General features: G+C 41.2%; 1 protein-coding gene across 4 annotated transcripts in view; it reads right to left on the reverse strand.

Annotated features, from left to right (window-relative positions):
- The window catches only part of cblb (Cbl proto-oncogene B, E3 ubiquitin protein ligase), a 187,275-nt gene that overhangs the window by 71,139 nt on the left and 99,570 nt on the right, over window positions 1-16,566 (reverse strand). For all 4 annotated transcript variants that reach the window (XM_071337485.1, XM_071337486.1, XM_071337487.1 and 1 more), the window contains exons 9-10: window positions 10,038-10,169; window positions 1,720-1,923 (exon numbers count right to left, since the gene is read on the reverse strand). In XM_071337485.1, the coding sequence (XP_071193586.1) occupies window positions 1,720-1,923; window positions 10,038-10,169 (336 nt within the window). The remainder of the gene's footprint in view (window positions 1-1,719; window positions 1,924-10,037; window positions 10,170-16,566) is intronic.

The following is a 16,566-nucleotide window of genomic DNA, read 5'->3' on the forward strand; positions in this document are numbered from 1 at the left end:
TTTTTTGCAAACGTTTACTGACACCGGCCATATTCAACAGGTGTTGAGCGTTCGTAAATTCATCAGTTATTCTGCGCTCTGGCCCACTCAGACGGGAGTAGGCCAGACTGAATTTAAGAACACACCCGAAATGGTTACTTGCATAGTGGATTATTTTGTTTAGCTAGCTAAACAATTAACCATAATCCCAACTCATGACGTTACTACCCTGCTAGCTAACTGCTAGCTACCCTGCTAGCTAGCTAACCAAACAAGTTCAATGTTAGCTAGCTAACATTAGGCTCTAACTAGCAAAGCAAATGGCTCTGAGATACAAATAATAAGATCATACACGTAATGTTAGCTAGCGAGCCAGCCAGCTAACGTTAGCTAGATAGCTAACGGTACACTTTAACTTGAAATGAAAATAATTTATGTCCAAATTATAAACGTGTAATATCTGAAAACGTAGCTAGCTAGACTATCTTATTACCCGTGGTCTGAAATCAGAGTAGATAGCCAGAGCGAATTTACAAGCTACAGTCTATCAACAGTTGTTAAAGTGACATTCTATTGAAATAGAATGTCACTGTAACAACTAGCTAGCTAAATAATGAACCAGAATCCCAACTCATGACGTTACTACCCTGCATGAATCTGCAGGTAGATAACCAACAAGGTTCAATGTTAGCTAGCTAATATTAGGCTATAACTAGCCAAGGAAATGGCTCTGAGAAACAAATAATAAGATCATACACGTAAAGTTCCCCTTTCCGATTGTTTGGGGCATCCGGAAAAAAAGCTTGTCCGGAGAAGACAAGGTGAGCGCAGTCCTGTGTCATACAAACAGTAAAGCATCCTGAGATCATTAATGTGTGGGGTTGCTTCTCAGCCAAGGGAGTAGGCTCACTCACAATTTTGCCTAAGAACACAGCCATGAATAAAGAATGGTACCAACACATCCTCCGAGAGCAACTTCTCCCAACCATCCAGGAACAGTTTGGTGACGAACAATGCCTTTTCCAGCATGATGGAGCACCTTGCCATAAGGCAAAAGTGATAACTAAGTGGCTCGGGGAACAAAACATCGATATTTTGGGTCCATGGCCAGGAAACTCCCCAGACCTTAATCCCATTGAGAACTTGTGGTCAATCCTCAAGAGGCGGGTGGACAAACAAAAACCCACAAATTCTGACAAACTCCAAGCATTGATTATGCAAGAATGGACTGCCATCAGTCAGGATGTGGCCCATAAGTTAATTGACATATTGACTCTTTGCAGCAACTTCATGTAATTGTCAATAAAAGCCTTTGACACTTATGAAATGCTTGAAATTATACTTCAGTATTCCATAGTAACATCTGTAAATGGTTTATAATGCAAGGACCTATATAAGACATCTTATTAATGATCTTATGAATCATTCATAAATACTTTAAAAGGTTGTTTGTGTGTGAATAACTATGTTACCTGCATTTACAAATGTGGGAGTAATGATTAATAAATGACAAAGAAGCGATTTACTAATCCATTATAAATGCTTTATTACGTGGAATTATTATGAAGCGCTACCATGATTTTTAAATCCTCTAATGTTTAGTGTGTGTATTTTGTTGTACTCACATGGCTGAGGTAACTCGATATGTATTTTACATTTTTCAAATAAATAAATGAATTCATACAATTACGTAGTATAATAATAGACTAAAAGTGATAGTAAATGAAGGATGTGAAGTACCTTCCTGATGGAGGCCAGTCTGTTCATGACCAGACAGTCCTCTCTATCCTCGTCCAGGTCGTCCAGGTCCAGCATAGGCGAGCTAAAGTCATCCAGGAAGAAGCACTTAGCCCCTGTGTTGCGCGGGTCAAAAGGGTCCACGATGATCGGCTCTGTGCCTTTGATCTCACACCGGCAGAAAGGGCACCCTTGTCCGTCCGACTCCTGTCGAGAAACACACATCAAGCTTCCGTGTATTTGCAGCTAAAAGATGCACTGTACTATATAGGCCAAAAAACATAAGTAATTAAATGAATCAAACATTCAAATAAATGCACTCCCACATGCACATGCCCAGAAACTATACACATTCAGGCATACAACACACACGCACGGACGCTGTGGGATCTAAAGCAAGAGAGGCAATTGCAGACAGCTGGGACACATGTTTTCATTCAAAAGAACCTGTAGGCCTTGGTAAGACATCTTTCCTTTTTCCCCCTTAAAAAGAGCACTGGCAGAGTAAAGTGAAGACATGTACACACATTAATAAGAAGGAAGTCATTTTGATAATCTACAAGCCTCAGTGCCCCGAATACAGATTAAACATGGCAGAGGAAAACAATCAGCACTATAAATAAATAAAAGGCTTCCATCTTTCATGATGAGGTTTCCCTCTGCTTCAACTTTAGTGAATCAAAGGGAGGCGATATTTACAAGAACAAAAGCCTGATTGTGGCAGCCATCTATCTGGTTGGGGACTTGCGAAAGGCATCAAAGCATTTTTGGAAACCAATCCTAATTAGAGTGGGAGGCTGCTCAGGCTCACTGACACTGCAGAAAAATCCCCTGTCCTCAAAAACTGGCCTCCCGTGGGCCGGTCCACCCACGGCCATATTTCACGCAGGCAGCCTTGCAGACACGTTCAGCATCGGCTGACAATGCAACGCATTGTTTCTGGTAATATAAATTCCCTGGTTTTCCCAAAATTATGGTTGGAGGATTCCAGTGGTGTAAAATACTTAAGTAAAAATACTTTAAAGGACTACTTAAGTATTTTGGGGGGAAATCTGTACTTTACTATTGATATTTTTGACAACTTTTATTTCACTACATTCCTAAAGAAAATAGTGTACTTTTTACTCCATACATTTTCTCTGACACCCAAAAGTAATCCTTACATTTCAAATGCTTAGCAGGTACGGAAAATGGTCTAATTTACACACTTATCAACAGAACATCCCTGGTCATCTCTACTGCCTCTGATCTGGCGGACTCACTAAACACACATGCTTCGTTTGTAAATGATTGTCAAAGTGTTGAAGTGTGCCCCTGGCTATCCTTAAATTAAATGAAATTTAAAATCGTGCAGTCTGATTTGCTTAGCATAAGGAATGTGAAATTATTTATACTTTTACTTTGATAATTTTGTATATTTGAGCAATTACATTTACTTTTGATACTTAAGTATATTTAAAACCAAATACTTTTAGACTTTTACTCAAGTAGTATTTTACTGGGTGACTTTCACTTTTACTTGAGTCATTTTCTATTAAGGTATCTTTACTTTTACTCAAGTATAACAATTGGGTAATTTTTACACCACTGGAGGGTTCCGTAATCAGGCGGGAATAAGCAGGAAATCCGGAATCCTCCAATTATGATTTCTGGAAAACCAGGGAATTTATTGAAAGTTCGAGGAATTTTGCAACCCCAGGTATAGTAAATGCAGATGATCCCAGTCATATGACATGCAAGTTTTGGTCCTAGGTTAGATATGAATCTGATCAATCAAATCAAAAGATTCAGAGTTGAAGAGCCATGTATGTACATACTGTACATTACAGTAAATGTGTAAAAACATATGCATCACCGCTCTTGGCCAAAAACACCCACATCTGATCACAACAGAAGAGAAGCCCCGCAAACACGTCCTTTCCAAAAACAGAATGGCCATTCAAATCCTACAGGGCCCACCCCTTCTGCCTTAAGAAACTAACTTAAATAAAAACACCAGGATGTGATCAAGAATCTTTGAGTAATGGCAGATGTTTTAATTTAAAAAAAGAATAAGTAGAACCAGAAGTCCTTGTTGAGTAGGTTAATGTGACGAGGAACCCCCCACCCCCCCCATATTTGACTCAACTGGAACATATCTGGGGTTTTTAGTTAGTCATACAATAGAGAGAACTGAGGTTCCCTCTATGACTTACACGGCCCACACCTGACATCACTGCGCTGACAAAGACACACAGAGACACACACACATACGTGCCCTTGGGCCCACTTCAGATGGAGCCATGGGAATCACTGGTGGAGCCATAGACAGAGTAATAGAAAGGGACAGGCTAAGCCATTCTACCATTCTAAAACCATCACTAACTTGACATCAACCATACATAGGGCCCTATAAAATTGGGTGAATATTTTCTCTGTTTCTCTTCAGGAAGTTGAGGGAAAATATCAATCACTGATGTATTATGTTCCTATCTTATGATAATCTTGGGCAAATTAATGGATTTTCTAATAAGTCAATACATTTAGTTGATTTCCTACTAAAAGTTCAATACATTTTTCAATATTGTTGAATTCCGTTTTTAATGTCTGGATTCCGTGATTCTGTCCGCATTCTTTGTAAAGCGTATTTTTTATGGTCCTACAAACAGGGAGGAGATGGGTAAGGCTTGTGTACTGAAACCGAACAAAACTAACTGTGCCCAAGATCATGTCTTACGTATCTCTGTATGTCCTGCATTACCAAGTTCATATGTTTATATTACAGTATTTACACATGATATATAGCTGTGTTTGTGATGTGTACAGTATCTATAGATGTGTATCTGTAATTACTGTATATCAGGACCACCTCCAATATGAACAGGTTATTAACACACATCGCTGAAAGAAATAAACAAATGAATCGACCACGAATATATGCCACCCAACAGTGCAAAAAAGTGCCTCCTGTAAGCAAGTCTGTGTTTCTGCAGAAGATCAATAAGATGACACAATAGATAGATCTGTTTACTTGGGAAAAGTAGCACAGATGTCCCACTACGGGAGGAGGCCAATAGTGACTTATTAGGACAGTAATTACAAACATACAGACATTGCCGTCCGATCTGACACACACACACACACACACACACACACACACACACACACACACACACACACACACACACACACACACACACACACACACACACACACACACACACACACACACACACACACACACACACACACACAAATGTTCCATTCAAGCAGGGTTTTGCTTTCTCTGCAGATGTACCACCTACTGAGGATGAATATTTTCAATAAAATCTACCAAATTTTATTTTGTCACATACACATGGTTAGCAGATGTTAATGCGAGTGTAGCGAAATGCTTGTGCTTCTAGTTCCGACAATGCAGTAATAACCAACGAGTAATCTAACCTAACAATTCCACAACTACTACCTTATACACAAGTGTAAAGGGATAAAGAATATGTACATAAAGATATATGAATGAGTGATGGTACAGAACGGCATAGGCAAGATGCCGTAGATGGTATAGTGTACAGTCTATACATATGAGATGAGTAATGTAGGGTATATAAACATAAAGTGGCATAGCTTAAAGTGGCTAGTGATACATGTATTACATAAAGATGGCAAGATGCAGTAGATGATATAGAGTACAGTATATACATATGAGATGAGTAATGTAGGGTATGTAAACATTATATTAAGTGGCATTGTTTAAAGTGGCTAGTGGTACATTTTTATGTACATTTCCATCAATTCCCATTATTAAAGTGGCTGGAGTTGAGTCAGTATGTTGGCAGCGGCCACTAAATGTTAGTGGTGGCTGTTTAACAGTCTGATGGCCTTGAGATAGAAGCTGTTTTTCAGTCTCTCGGTCCCTGCTTTGATGCACCTGTACTGACCTCGCCTTCTAGATGATAGCGGGGTGAACAGGCAGTGGCTCGGGTGGTTGTTGTCCTTGATGATCTTTATGGCCTTCCTGTGACATCGGGTGGTGTAGGTGTCCTGGAGGGCAGGTAGTTTGCCCCCGGTGATGCGTTGTGCAGACATCACTACCCTCTGGAGATCCTTACGGTTGTGGGCGGAGCAGTTGCCGTACCAGGCGGTGATACAGCCCGACAGGATGCTCTCGATTGTGCATCTGTAGAAGTTTGAGTGCTTTTGGTGACAAGCCTAATTTCTTCAGCCTCCTGAGGTTGAAGAGGCGCTGCTGCGCCTTCTTCACAACGCTGCCTGTGTGGGTGGACCAATTCAGTTTGTCCGTGATGTGTACACCGAGGAACATAAAACTTACTACCCTCTCCACTACTGTCCCGTCGATGTGGATAGGGGGGTGCTCCCTCTGCTGTTTCCTGAAGTCCACAATCATCTCCTTTGTTTTGTTGACGTTGAGTGTGAGGTTATTTTCCTTACACCACACTCCGAGGGCCCTCACCTCCTCCCTGTAGGCCGTCTCGTCGTTGTTGGTAATCAAGCCTACCACTGTAGTGTCGTTCGCAAACTTGATGATTGAGTTGGAGGCGTGCATGGCCACGCAGTCGTGGGTGAACAGGGAGTACAGGAGAGGGCTCAGAACGCACCCTTGTGGGGGCCCAGTGTTGAGGATCAGCGGGGTGGAGATGTTGTTACCTACCCTCACCACCTGGGGGCGGCCCGTCAGGAAGTCCAGTACTGGACATCCTGGTCCGCGACGGGGCTGGTTTTCCTTTTGTAATCCGTGATTGACTGTAGACCCTGCCACATACCTCTTGTGTCTGAGCTGTTGAATTGCGACTCTACTTTGTTTCTATACTGGCACTTAGCTTGTTTGATTGCCTTGCGGAGGGAATAGCTACACTGTTTGTATTCGGTCATGTTTCCGGTCACCTTGCCCTGGTTAAAAGCAGTGGTTCGCGCTTTCAGTTTCACGCGAATGCTGCCATCAATCCACGGTTTCTGGTTTGGGAATGTTTTAATCGATGCTGTGGGTATTACGTCGCCGATGCACTTTCTAATGAACTCGCTCACCGAATCAGCGTATTCGTCAATGTTGTTGTTGGACGCAATGCGGAACATATCCCAATCCACGTGATCGAAGCAGTCTTGAAGCGTGGAATCAGATTGGTCGGACCAGCGTTGAACAGACCTGAGCGCTGGAGCTTCTTGTTTTAGTTTCTGTTTGTAGGCTGGAAGCAACAAAATGGAGTCGTGGTCAGCTTTTCCGAAAGGAGGGCGGGGGAGGGCCTTATATGCGTCGCGGAAGTTAGAATAACAATGATCCAGGGTTTTACCAGCCCTGGTAGCACAATCGATATGCTGATAGAATTTAGGGAGTTTTGTTTTCAGATTAGCCTTGTTAAAATCCCCAGCTACGATGAATGCAGCCTCAGGGTGTGTGGTTTCCAGTTTACATAGAGTCAGATAAAGTTCGTTCAGGGCCATCGATGTGTCTGCTTGGGGGGGAATATATACGGCTGTGATTATAATCGAAGAGAATTCCCTTGGTAGATAATGCGGTCGACATTTGATTGTGAGGAATTCTAAGTCAGGTGAACAGAATGACTTGAGTTCCTGTATGTTGTTATGATCACACCACGTCTCGTTGATCATAAGGCATACCCCCCCGCCCTTCTTCTTACCAGAAAGATGTGTGTTTCTGTCGGCGCGATGCGTGAAGAAACCAGCTGGCTACACCGACTCCGTTAGCTTCTCTCGAGTGAGCCATGTTTCCGTGAAGCAAAGAACGTTACAGTCTCTGAAGTCTTTCTGGAATGCTACCCTTGCTCGGATTTCATCAACCTTGTTGTCAAGAGACTGGACATTGGCGAGTAGTATGCTAGGGAGTGGAGCGCGATGTGCCCGTCTCCGAAGCCTGACCAGAAGACCGCTTCGTTTGCCCCTTTTACGGCGTCGTTGTTTAGGGTCGCCGGCTGGGATCAGATCCATTGTACTGGGTGGAAGGCAAAACACAGGATCCGCTTCGGGAGAGTCATATTCCTGGTCGTAATGATAGTGAGTTGACGTTGCTCTTATGTTCAGTAGTTCCTCCCGACTGTATGTAATGAAACCTAAGATTACCTGGGGTACCAATGTAAGAAATAACACGTAAAAAAACAAAATACTGCATAGTTTCCTAGGAACGCGAAGCGAGGCGGCCATCTCTGTCGGCGCCGGAAGTAGTAGTCCCAAGTTTCAATACCGGTAATAATTCATATTTATCCTGGAAGTGCCCATTTAAAGCGTTTAAAATCAAGATATGGTCTCTATGCCAGGGTTCTCCCCAGATAAGAGGGGCGCTGTGCCACCCTGTCGGCTTGGCTGCACCAAGATTTCAGATCAAATTATACGGTATTTACTAATGATAGTTACTCTATCTTTGTTCGGCAGCGCTCAATGCACAAGAGCGCACTCCGAGTATAGCATTGTATAGTCATTCTTACTCAGTCAAACAAAAGTGAAAAGACCAAAGTTGCTAAACTTGCTAGATAAACTCCAACGAATTACAGAATATCTCCTATATTTGGCTAAATCGAGTTGACGATTATACAGATAGCAAATCAGCTCATGAATAACAGGGAGATGAAGAGTGGAAATAGTTATAGCGGTATTTTGACAGGCATACACGAGAGACGTGCTCTGATAATGCAACCTATGGATTACAGAATAAAGTTAAGAATTTTCATGCGAGACTTGAGTCAAGATTTTGGGACTGGATAGGAAAATAGCGTAGGCTCTAGGACAGGAGAAGATAGAATTTTCCCTCATGACTCACTGAATTGTTAACAGACTTCATGTGACAGTGAATTGTGCATAGGCCTATCAAATGTGTGACTGCCTGAAGATTCACAACGACAGCTCAAAGAGGCACATGTTCTTTTATAGGCTATAGGCCTACTGTAGGGGTTCCCTGTAGGATTTATTCATTGCATTTGGGTCGCGTGTGCAGTCCGGCATTGTCAACTATGCATGCGCTTTGAATTTATGGCGACTTTGTGTGATGTAAAAGGTTTCCATGCAAAAAGCTGTTTGGATAATGTGCTCTTTTATTTGTTGCTAATCTGATGTTGCGCATGTTGTGTTAGTGCAGACATTGGATAATTGTTTTTGTAATTTCTCGGATCTTGTCATTTTATTTTTTCGGGAAATGTAAAGAGTGTTACCGGGACAGTCCCGGCATTCTGGTTACCCATGTTAATCACTAGCATCTACTATTCAAAAGCATATAACACTATGTTGTGACGTTGCTACCATTAACGCGAAGACGGCTATTCATCCAATAATTACATACCACGTTCAATTGAATTAATCATATAACTATTAATTAAGTAGTAATCTAGGGCACCACGGGAAAAGTTTATTTAACGAGTTACCGTCTCACTCAAAAATATCAGAATATCTCGATATACTATCAGTCATCCATTAATCATTTGCTCCTATTTCAGTCTCATTCTGAACGTCGTAATATCCTATAAATCTGCACGAAGCCCAGTCTCCATGATGAATCACCTTACACAAATTGTCATAATTATTTATTTACTAACTAATGGAATAATCACAAAGAATTACATAAACACACACACAGGAGATTATACGTTGATTACTAACAATGTAATGAAAAGTCCCTAGTGGACAAACCCGATATGACGACTTGGTACGCAATGAAAAAGGGGTTGAGAAAGAAAGAGTGGGAGAATGAGAGACTAAGGAATTCAACTATCGTACAGACAGTTGAATAATACGCTCATCGTACATGTGGATATTTAGCACCCTAACAACCGCTCATTCGGATTTAGAAGTGCAAAGTACATATTTACGCTTGTATGTCTTCGTGTCTCGCTCTGTTGAAATCGCCCCATCAGTCTGTGACGAATAGTTTGACAGAAAGTCTCTAGTTGTGCAAGTCTCTGGATGTCCACCAGAGGTCACCATGTCTTTAGTAGTTGTAGTAGGATTTTTTTTGTTCTGGAAGTGTCTGTTAGAATGGATACATCAGACATACCGTGCTTCTACACCTGCATTGCTTGCTGTTTGTGGTTTTAAGCTGTGTTTCGGTACACTGTTGGAAAAGCATTAACAGTGGAAACACAGAAATACCTTGTTTGCACCACAGATGCTCAAATAAATTGTGGCTCAATCGAACAAATACGGGAAAGACTGTTTGGTTTTCTGTGCACTAGTAATTGGCACACATGCAATGCCAAGATAGATTGTGCTAGTGTAAAATGATCCATCCCTGTCATGCAAACCTGAGATTCAAACCCTACTCACAATGACAAAATACACTCTGCAATGCAATCCAATGCACCGTCAACATTTGATTTGATTACCTGCCAGGCAGTCAAGCAGGAGGTGCACATGAGGTGTCCGCAGGGCTCGATCTTTACATCCTTGTCGTTCTCGGCGCAGATCTTGCACAGCTGGAAGGTGGAGCCCATCTCGCAGTAGAGCTCGTACTGCTCCTTTAGGACCAAAGAGGGGTCAGTTATGAGGCAGCACACACAACTCATGAATTAAAATAAGAATTGGACACACTCCACATGAAGCACAATTTTAATTGAATTTGAATTAAAGGAAGTGAATTTAGACTTTTTCCACATTTTGTTACGTTACAGCCGTATACTAAAATGGATTCAATTGTTTTTTCCCCCTCATCAATCTACACACAACACCCCATAATGACAAAGCAAAAACATTTTTTTTTTTTTGCAAAATTATAATAAGAAAAACAACGGAAATATCACATTTACATACAGTACCAGTCAAAAGTTTGGACACACCGATTCAGGAAACTAGGCGTATGTCGCATGTCGCATGTCACGACTTAACAGGAGAGCCGTTTGAAAGTTAATTAATTTTTTTATCAAAATGAGAAGAAATGCCTTCTTGAACATGTGAACGTTCATGTGCCTTACTAACAAACTCGTATGCCATCTGTAAATACGAATAAAATTGTTAAATTACAAGCCTTGTTGGTTAAGCCACAGAAAACATTAGCAACCCTCCCACTATCCATGATTGGCTGAGATAATGAGTGGGCTGGACATGTCGAGAGAGGAGTTCGGATTGGTCTGTTGGTAATCCAGTCGAACGCCGGTGTCATAAAAGAAAAATGTATTGTGTAGTGGCTCTCCACTTTCTGGAGGATCAAGTTTGAAATCAGTGGAATAATAGTATGATGGCTAAAGAGATGGAGGAAACACCTGTCTCCAGATTTAATCTCAAACTAAGGGCAACCGTGATATGACATTCCTGACAGGGAGAAACATCCATGCACGATGATGTATACAGGTAAGAAAGTCTAGCGTTAGCTAGCTAACGTTAGATTTTCAGGTATTACACTTTTTCTAATTTTGACAGGAAGTGGTTTCATTTCAAGCTAACGTAAGCTGGCTGGCTCCCTAGCTGATGTTATTATTTGTTTCTCAGAGCCGTTTGCTGTTGTAGTTAGAGCCTAATGTTAGCTAGCTAACATTGAACATGGTTGGTTAGCACTGTTTATTGTTGTTTGACTAGCTAACGTTAGCTGTCTGGCTTGTTAGCTAACGCGTTATGTGACGTGTGTGAACTTACACATTGTTTTCTTAGCTAGGTACATTGTATACCTAGCTAGCAAGCTTTCTGAGTGCCAGAGCGCAGAATAACTGATGAATTTACAAACGCTCAACGCCCGTTGAATATGGCCGGTGTCAGTAAACATTGGCAAAAAAAGGTAACTAAATTGTTGCTAGCAGCACAGTTAACATGAAAACAGCCTAACCAGCTCTGCTAGGGCGAGTAAAATGGTCAGAGTGGGGTGTTCTCTCATTTGTGTCTGGAAGTAGCTAGCAAGCTAGCCAATGTTAGCCAGTTAGCTTGAGTGCTTGACTGCCGTTGTGAGGTCAGAACGTTCGGCCAGAGCGCCCAGTGTGTGCTCTGAACACTCGGAGAGCGAAACGCTCTGTATTTACAAACTGAAAATCTTACAGAACAGTTGCAGTCACCAACAGCCTAACCAGCTCTGCTAGGGAGAGTAATGTTCAGCGAGCTGTTCTCTCATTGGTGTCTGGAAGTAGCTAGCAAGTTAGCTTGAGTGCTTGACTGCTGTTGTTAGTGGGTGGGGCTAAAGCTTAAGAGGGTGTGAACGATGCTGAATAGGTGTAGACAAAGAAGGGCTCTCCAGTAGTGGTACCAAAACATTCAAAGGACATTTTCTCAAAAGTGAGTTTACAACTTTATCAACTTTCAAAGCAGAATTACTTTCCCATTGTTCCCCAACTGTAGTCTATGATATACCATGTTGTAGCTCTAAGTCTCTACTTTTATCCAATGTAAAAAAAACGCAATTTAAAAATTTTCGGTCACATTTTACATGAGTTTTCTTTTGTTTGTTTTTAGTCCCATCCTTCAGCTCCATTCAACCCCTCCCATCTCTCTCTGAATACAATCCAGTTTTGAATTCTATTTTATATATATTTTTCAATTGTGCTGTGATGTTTCACAAACGTTCTGAGCCTTTCTATTCTCATAGTTTCTACAGATTGTAAATGAAAGGTAAACATTTTTGCTAAGAGTATTATTATACTGTATTATCGGTCGATTGACTATGACTTTTCAGATCACCCAGCAGTGCTATTTGTAGAGTTAACTCCAGGTAAATGTTGCAATTCTTCAGCCATTCCTGAACATGCGACCAAAAACAAGCTACATACATATACTACCTAGGATAGGATAAAGTAATCCTTCTAACCCCCCCCCCCTTAAAAGAGTTAGATGCACTATTGTAAAGTGGTTGTTCCACTGGATATCATAAGGTGAATGCACCAATTTGTAAGTCGCTCTGGATAAGAGCGTCTGCTAAATGACTTAAATGTAATGTAAATGTAAATGTACATATAGACATTATCAACAAAAATTATCTAATGATTCTTTCTGTCTCCTCGCAGCAAAATCTGCAGAGCTGAGACGGTTGTATCCTCGATATACAGTGGGGCAAAAAAGTATTTAGTCAGCCACCAATTGTGCAAGTTCTCCCACTTAAAAAGATGAGAGAGGCCTGTAATTTTCATCATAGGTACACTTCAACTATGACAGACAAAATGAGAGAAAGAAATCCAGAAAATCACATTGTAGGATTTTTTATGAATTTATTTGCAAATTATGGTGGAAAATAAGTATTTGGTCACCTACAAACAAGCAAGATTTCTGGCTCTCACAGACTTTCTTTAAGAGGCTCCTCTGTCCTCCACTCGTTACCTGTATTAATGGCACCTGTTTGAACTTGTTATCAGTATAAAAGACACCTGTCCACAACCTCAAACAGTCACACTCCAAACTCCACTATGGCCAAGACCAAAGAGCTGTCAAAGGACACCAGAAACAAAATTGTAGACCTGCACCAGGCTGGGAAGACTGAATCTGCAATAGGTAAGCAGCTTGGTTTGAAGAAATCAACTGTGGGAGCAATTATTAGGAAATAGAAGACATACAAGACCACTGATAATCTCCCTCGATCTGGGGCTCCACGCAAGATCTCACCCCGTGGGGTCAAAATGATCACAAGAACGGTGAGCAAAAATCCCAGAACCACACGGGGGGGCCTAGTGAATGACCTGCAGAGAGCTGGGACCAAAGTAACAAATCCTACCATCAGTAACACACTACACCGCCAGGGACTCAAATCCTGCAGTGCCAGACGTGTCCCCCTGCTTAAGCCAGTACATGTCCAGGCCCGTCTGAAGTTTGCTAGAGAGCATTTGGATGATCCAGAAGAAGATTGGGAGAATGTCATATGAAACCAAAATATAACTTTTTGGTAAAAACTCAACTCGTCGTGTTTGGAGGACAAAGAATGCTGAGTTGCATCCAAAGAACACCATACCTACTGTGAAGCATGGGGGTGGAAACATCATGCTTTGGGGCTGTTTTTCTGCAAAGGGACCAGGACGACTGATCCGTGTAAAGGAAAGAATGAATGGGGCCATGTATCGTGAGATTTTGAGTGAAAACCTCCTTCCATCAGCAAGGGCATTGAAGATGAAACGTGGCTGGGTCTTTCAGCATGACAATGATCCCAAACACACCGCCCGGGCAACGAAGGAGTGGCTTCGTAAGAAGCATTTCAAGGTCCTGGAGTGGCCTAGCCAGTCTCCAGATCTCAACCCCATAGAAAATCTTTGGAGGGAGTTGAAAGTCCGTGTTGCCCAGCAACAGCCCCAAAACATCACTGCTCTAGAGGAGATCTGCATGGAGGAATGGGCCAAAATACCAGCAACAGTGTGTGAAAACCTTGTGAAGACTTACAGAAAACGTTTAACCTCTGTCATTGCCAACAAAGGGTATATAACAAAGTATTGAGATAAACTTTTGTTATTGACCAAATACTTATTTTCCACCATAATTTGCTCATCTTTTTAAGTGGGAGAACTTGCACAATTGGTGGCTGACTAAATACTTTTTTACCTCACTGTATATAACATCCTATTTGGTTGCAAGAATTTTATATAATAATTTAAATTGAAAAACTAAGTTTTGAATCCGGCAGATTCGTTTTGTGTATTAGTTCATAAACCATGTGCCATGGAAACGGTACATCAAAAATCTCTTCCCAACTATTTTTCAATCCGTATGGCACAGCTGTCAATTTTTGGTGCTTAAATGAAACTGGTTTACTTTATCAAAAAAAATAATAATAATAATTTTGGTCTGTAATGCAGGACCGACAGACAAATTCCTTACTTTCTTCCCCTGTTTTGTCATTTACCCAGAAAGTAATCTATGGGGCCAGGAGATCTATGGGGCCAGTCATCCATTGTTCAGATTTGTTTCAAAAGCTACTGCCAACTTGAGTGAATTGTAGACAAAATAACCAAAAAACTAAGGGTGATGGGTACAAGCTCACCATGTTCAAAAGTTGTGGCCTAATCACCTCTAAGTAACTTCAGACCAAGTCGTTGAGTTGATTTGGTCATGTAATTTTGAACATGGTGAGTTTGCCCCTATCCATAGTTTTTGGTTAAATTAGCTCAACTTGAACAAGATATCGTTTCATTACCTCAGCATATGATCGACGGACTTATTGGCCGATTCATGTGATTTAGGCTGCATTTTGTGATGACGTTGGCCTATCAGGTTTGACGAGCTCTGATTGATAACCACTTTTTAGGGATGATGAGAGACAGAAACAGATGTGGCAGACCTTTACAATGTTGAAGTACAGTGAATTCCTCGGAATACTAAGTGTTTTCTTTATTATATTACTTCCCTATTAACACGTTTTTTTTTTTAAAGTTGGTGATAACATGGACCATCAGACTATTTTATTCTCTACTTTAGAACTCTTGGGGGTATCCGAAACAAATGTGTAAAAAGTACTTTATGAAAATGTTGAATCTGGCCTTATAAATAACACAAAGGCATGTCAAATCAGGTAATGCCAAAATTAGTCTAATTGAAGTACGCTTTGAAGTGATTAAAATGCATCAGACAATTATTGGAAAGTCCCAGAAACCCACAAATGTTGCTGAGTTAAAGCAGTTCTACATGGACGAGTGGGCCAACATTCCTCCACAGCGATGTGAGAGACTGATCAACAACTACAAGAAGCATTTGGTTGCAGTCATTGCAGTTAAAGGTGACACAACCAGTTATTGAGTATAAGGGGGCAATTACTTTTTCACACAGGGGTATTGAGTGTTGCATACTTTAGTTAATTCAATAAATGAAATAAGTATCAACATTTTGTGTTATTTGTTCACTCAGTTTCCCTTGATCTAATATTAGGTTTGGGTTGAAGATCTGATAACATTCAGTGTCAAAAATATGCACAAATCTGAAAGGGAACAAATAATTTTTCCACGGCACTGTATGTTCCTGAGAGTCTTAGCTTTCTGCGATGCGGTCACAATTGCCATTATAAAACAGGTTGTTTGGATCCTAGATGCTGATTGGAGGAGCAGCGTTCCAAGCTGTGCTGTATTGGCCGTTACAGGCACACTATGCCTGCTAACAGTTCCATCTGAATTATCATTGCACTACCATAAGAATTTCACCATCATACGAATTTGCATCTATTCTATTTATCTCAACTCGCACATTATTTCCCCATGATTGTTGCCTAGCATTTAGTTTGGTACTGCTGGGGTAATATAAGCTGGCTGCCTGTCCGACCTCTGAAGATTTGTTTCACTTTTGAAATGGAAACTCCCCTGGACCCTACCACAAAGCGTGTGCCCTCAGGCCTGGAGGGAAGCTAAAGTCATTCCGCTACCCAAGAATAGTAAACCCCCCTTTACTGCCTCAAATAGCAGACCAATTAGTCTGTTACTAACCCTTAGTAAACTTTGTGTTTGTCCAGATACAATGCTATTTCACAGTAAACAAATTGACAACAGACTTTCAGCACTCATATAGGGAATGACACTCAACAAGCACGGCACTTACATTTACATTACATTTAAGTCATTTAGCAGACGCTCTTATCCAGAGCGACTTACACTTACCCAAATGACTGATGATTGGCTGAGAGAAATTGATCAAATGATTGTGGGGCTGTTTTGTTAGACTTCAGTGCAGCTTTTGACATTATCGATCATAGTCTGCTGCTGGAAGAATGTATGTGTAATGGCTTTACATCTCCTGCTATAATGTGGACAAAGAATTACCTGTCTAACAGAACACAGAGGGTGTTCTTTAATGGAAGCTTCTCCAACATAACCCAGGTAGAATCAGGAATTCCCCAGGGTAGCTGTTCAGGTCCCTTGCTTTTTTCAATCTTTACTAACGACATTCGACTGGCATTAAGTAAGGCCAGTGTGTCTATGTATGCGGATGACTCAACACTATACACGTCAGCTACTACAGCAACTGAAATTACTGAAA

Source organism: Salvelinus alpinus, chromosome 13, assembly GCF_045679555.1.
Source record: "Salvelinus alpinus chromosome 13, SLU_Salpinus.1, whole genome shotgun sequence".
NCBI classification, from domain to species: Eukaryota; Metazoa; Chordata; class Actinopteri; order Salmoniformes; family Salmonidae; genus Salvelinus; species Salvelinus alpinus.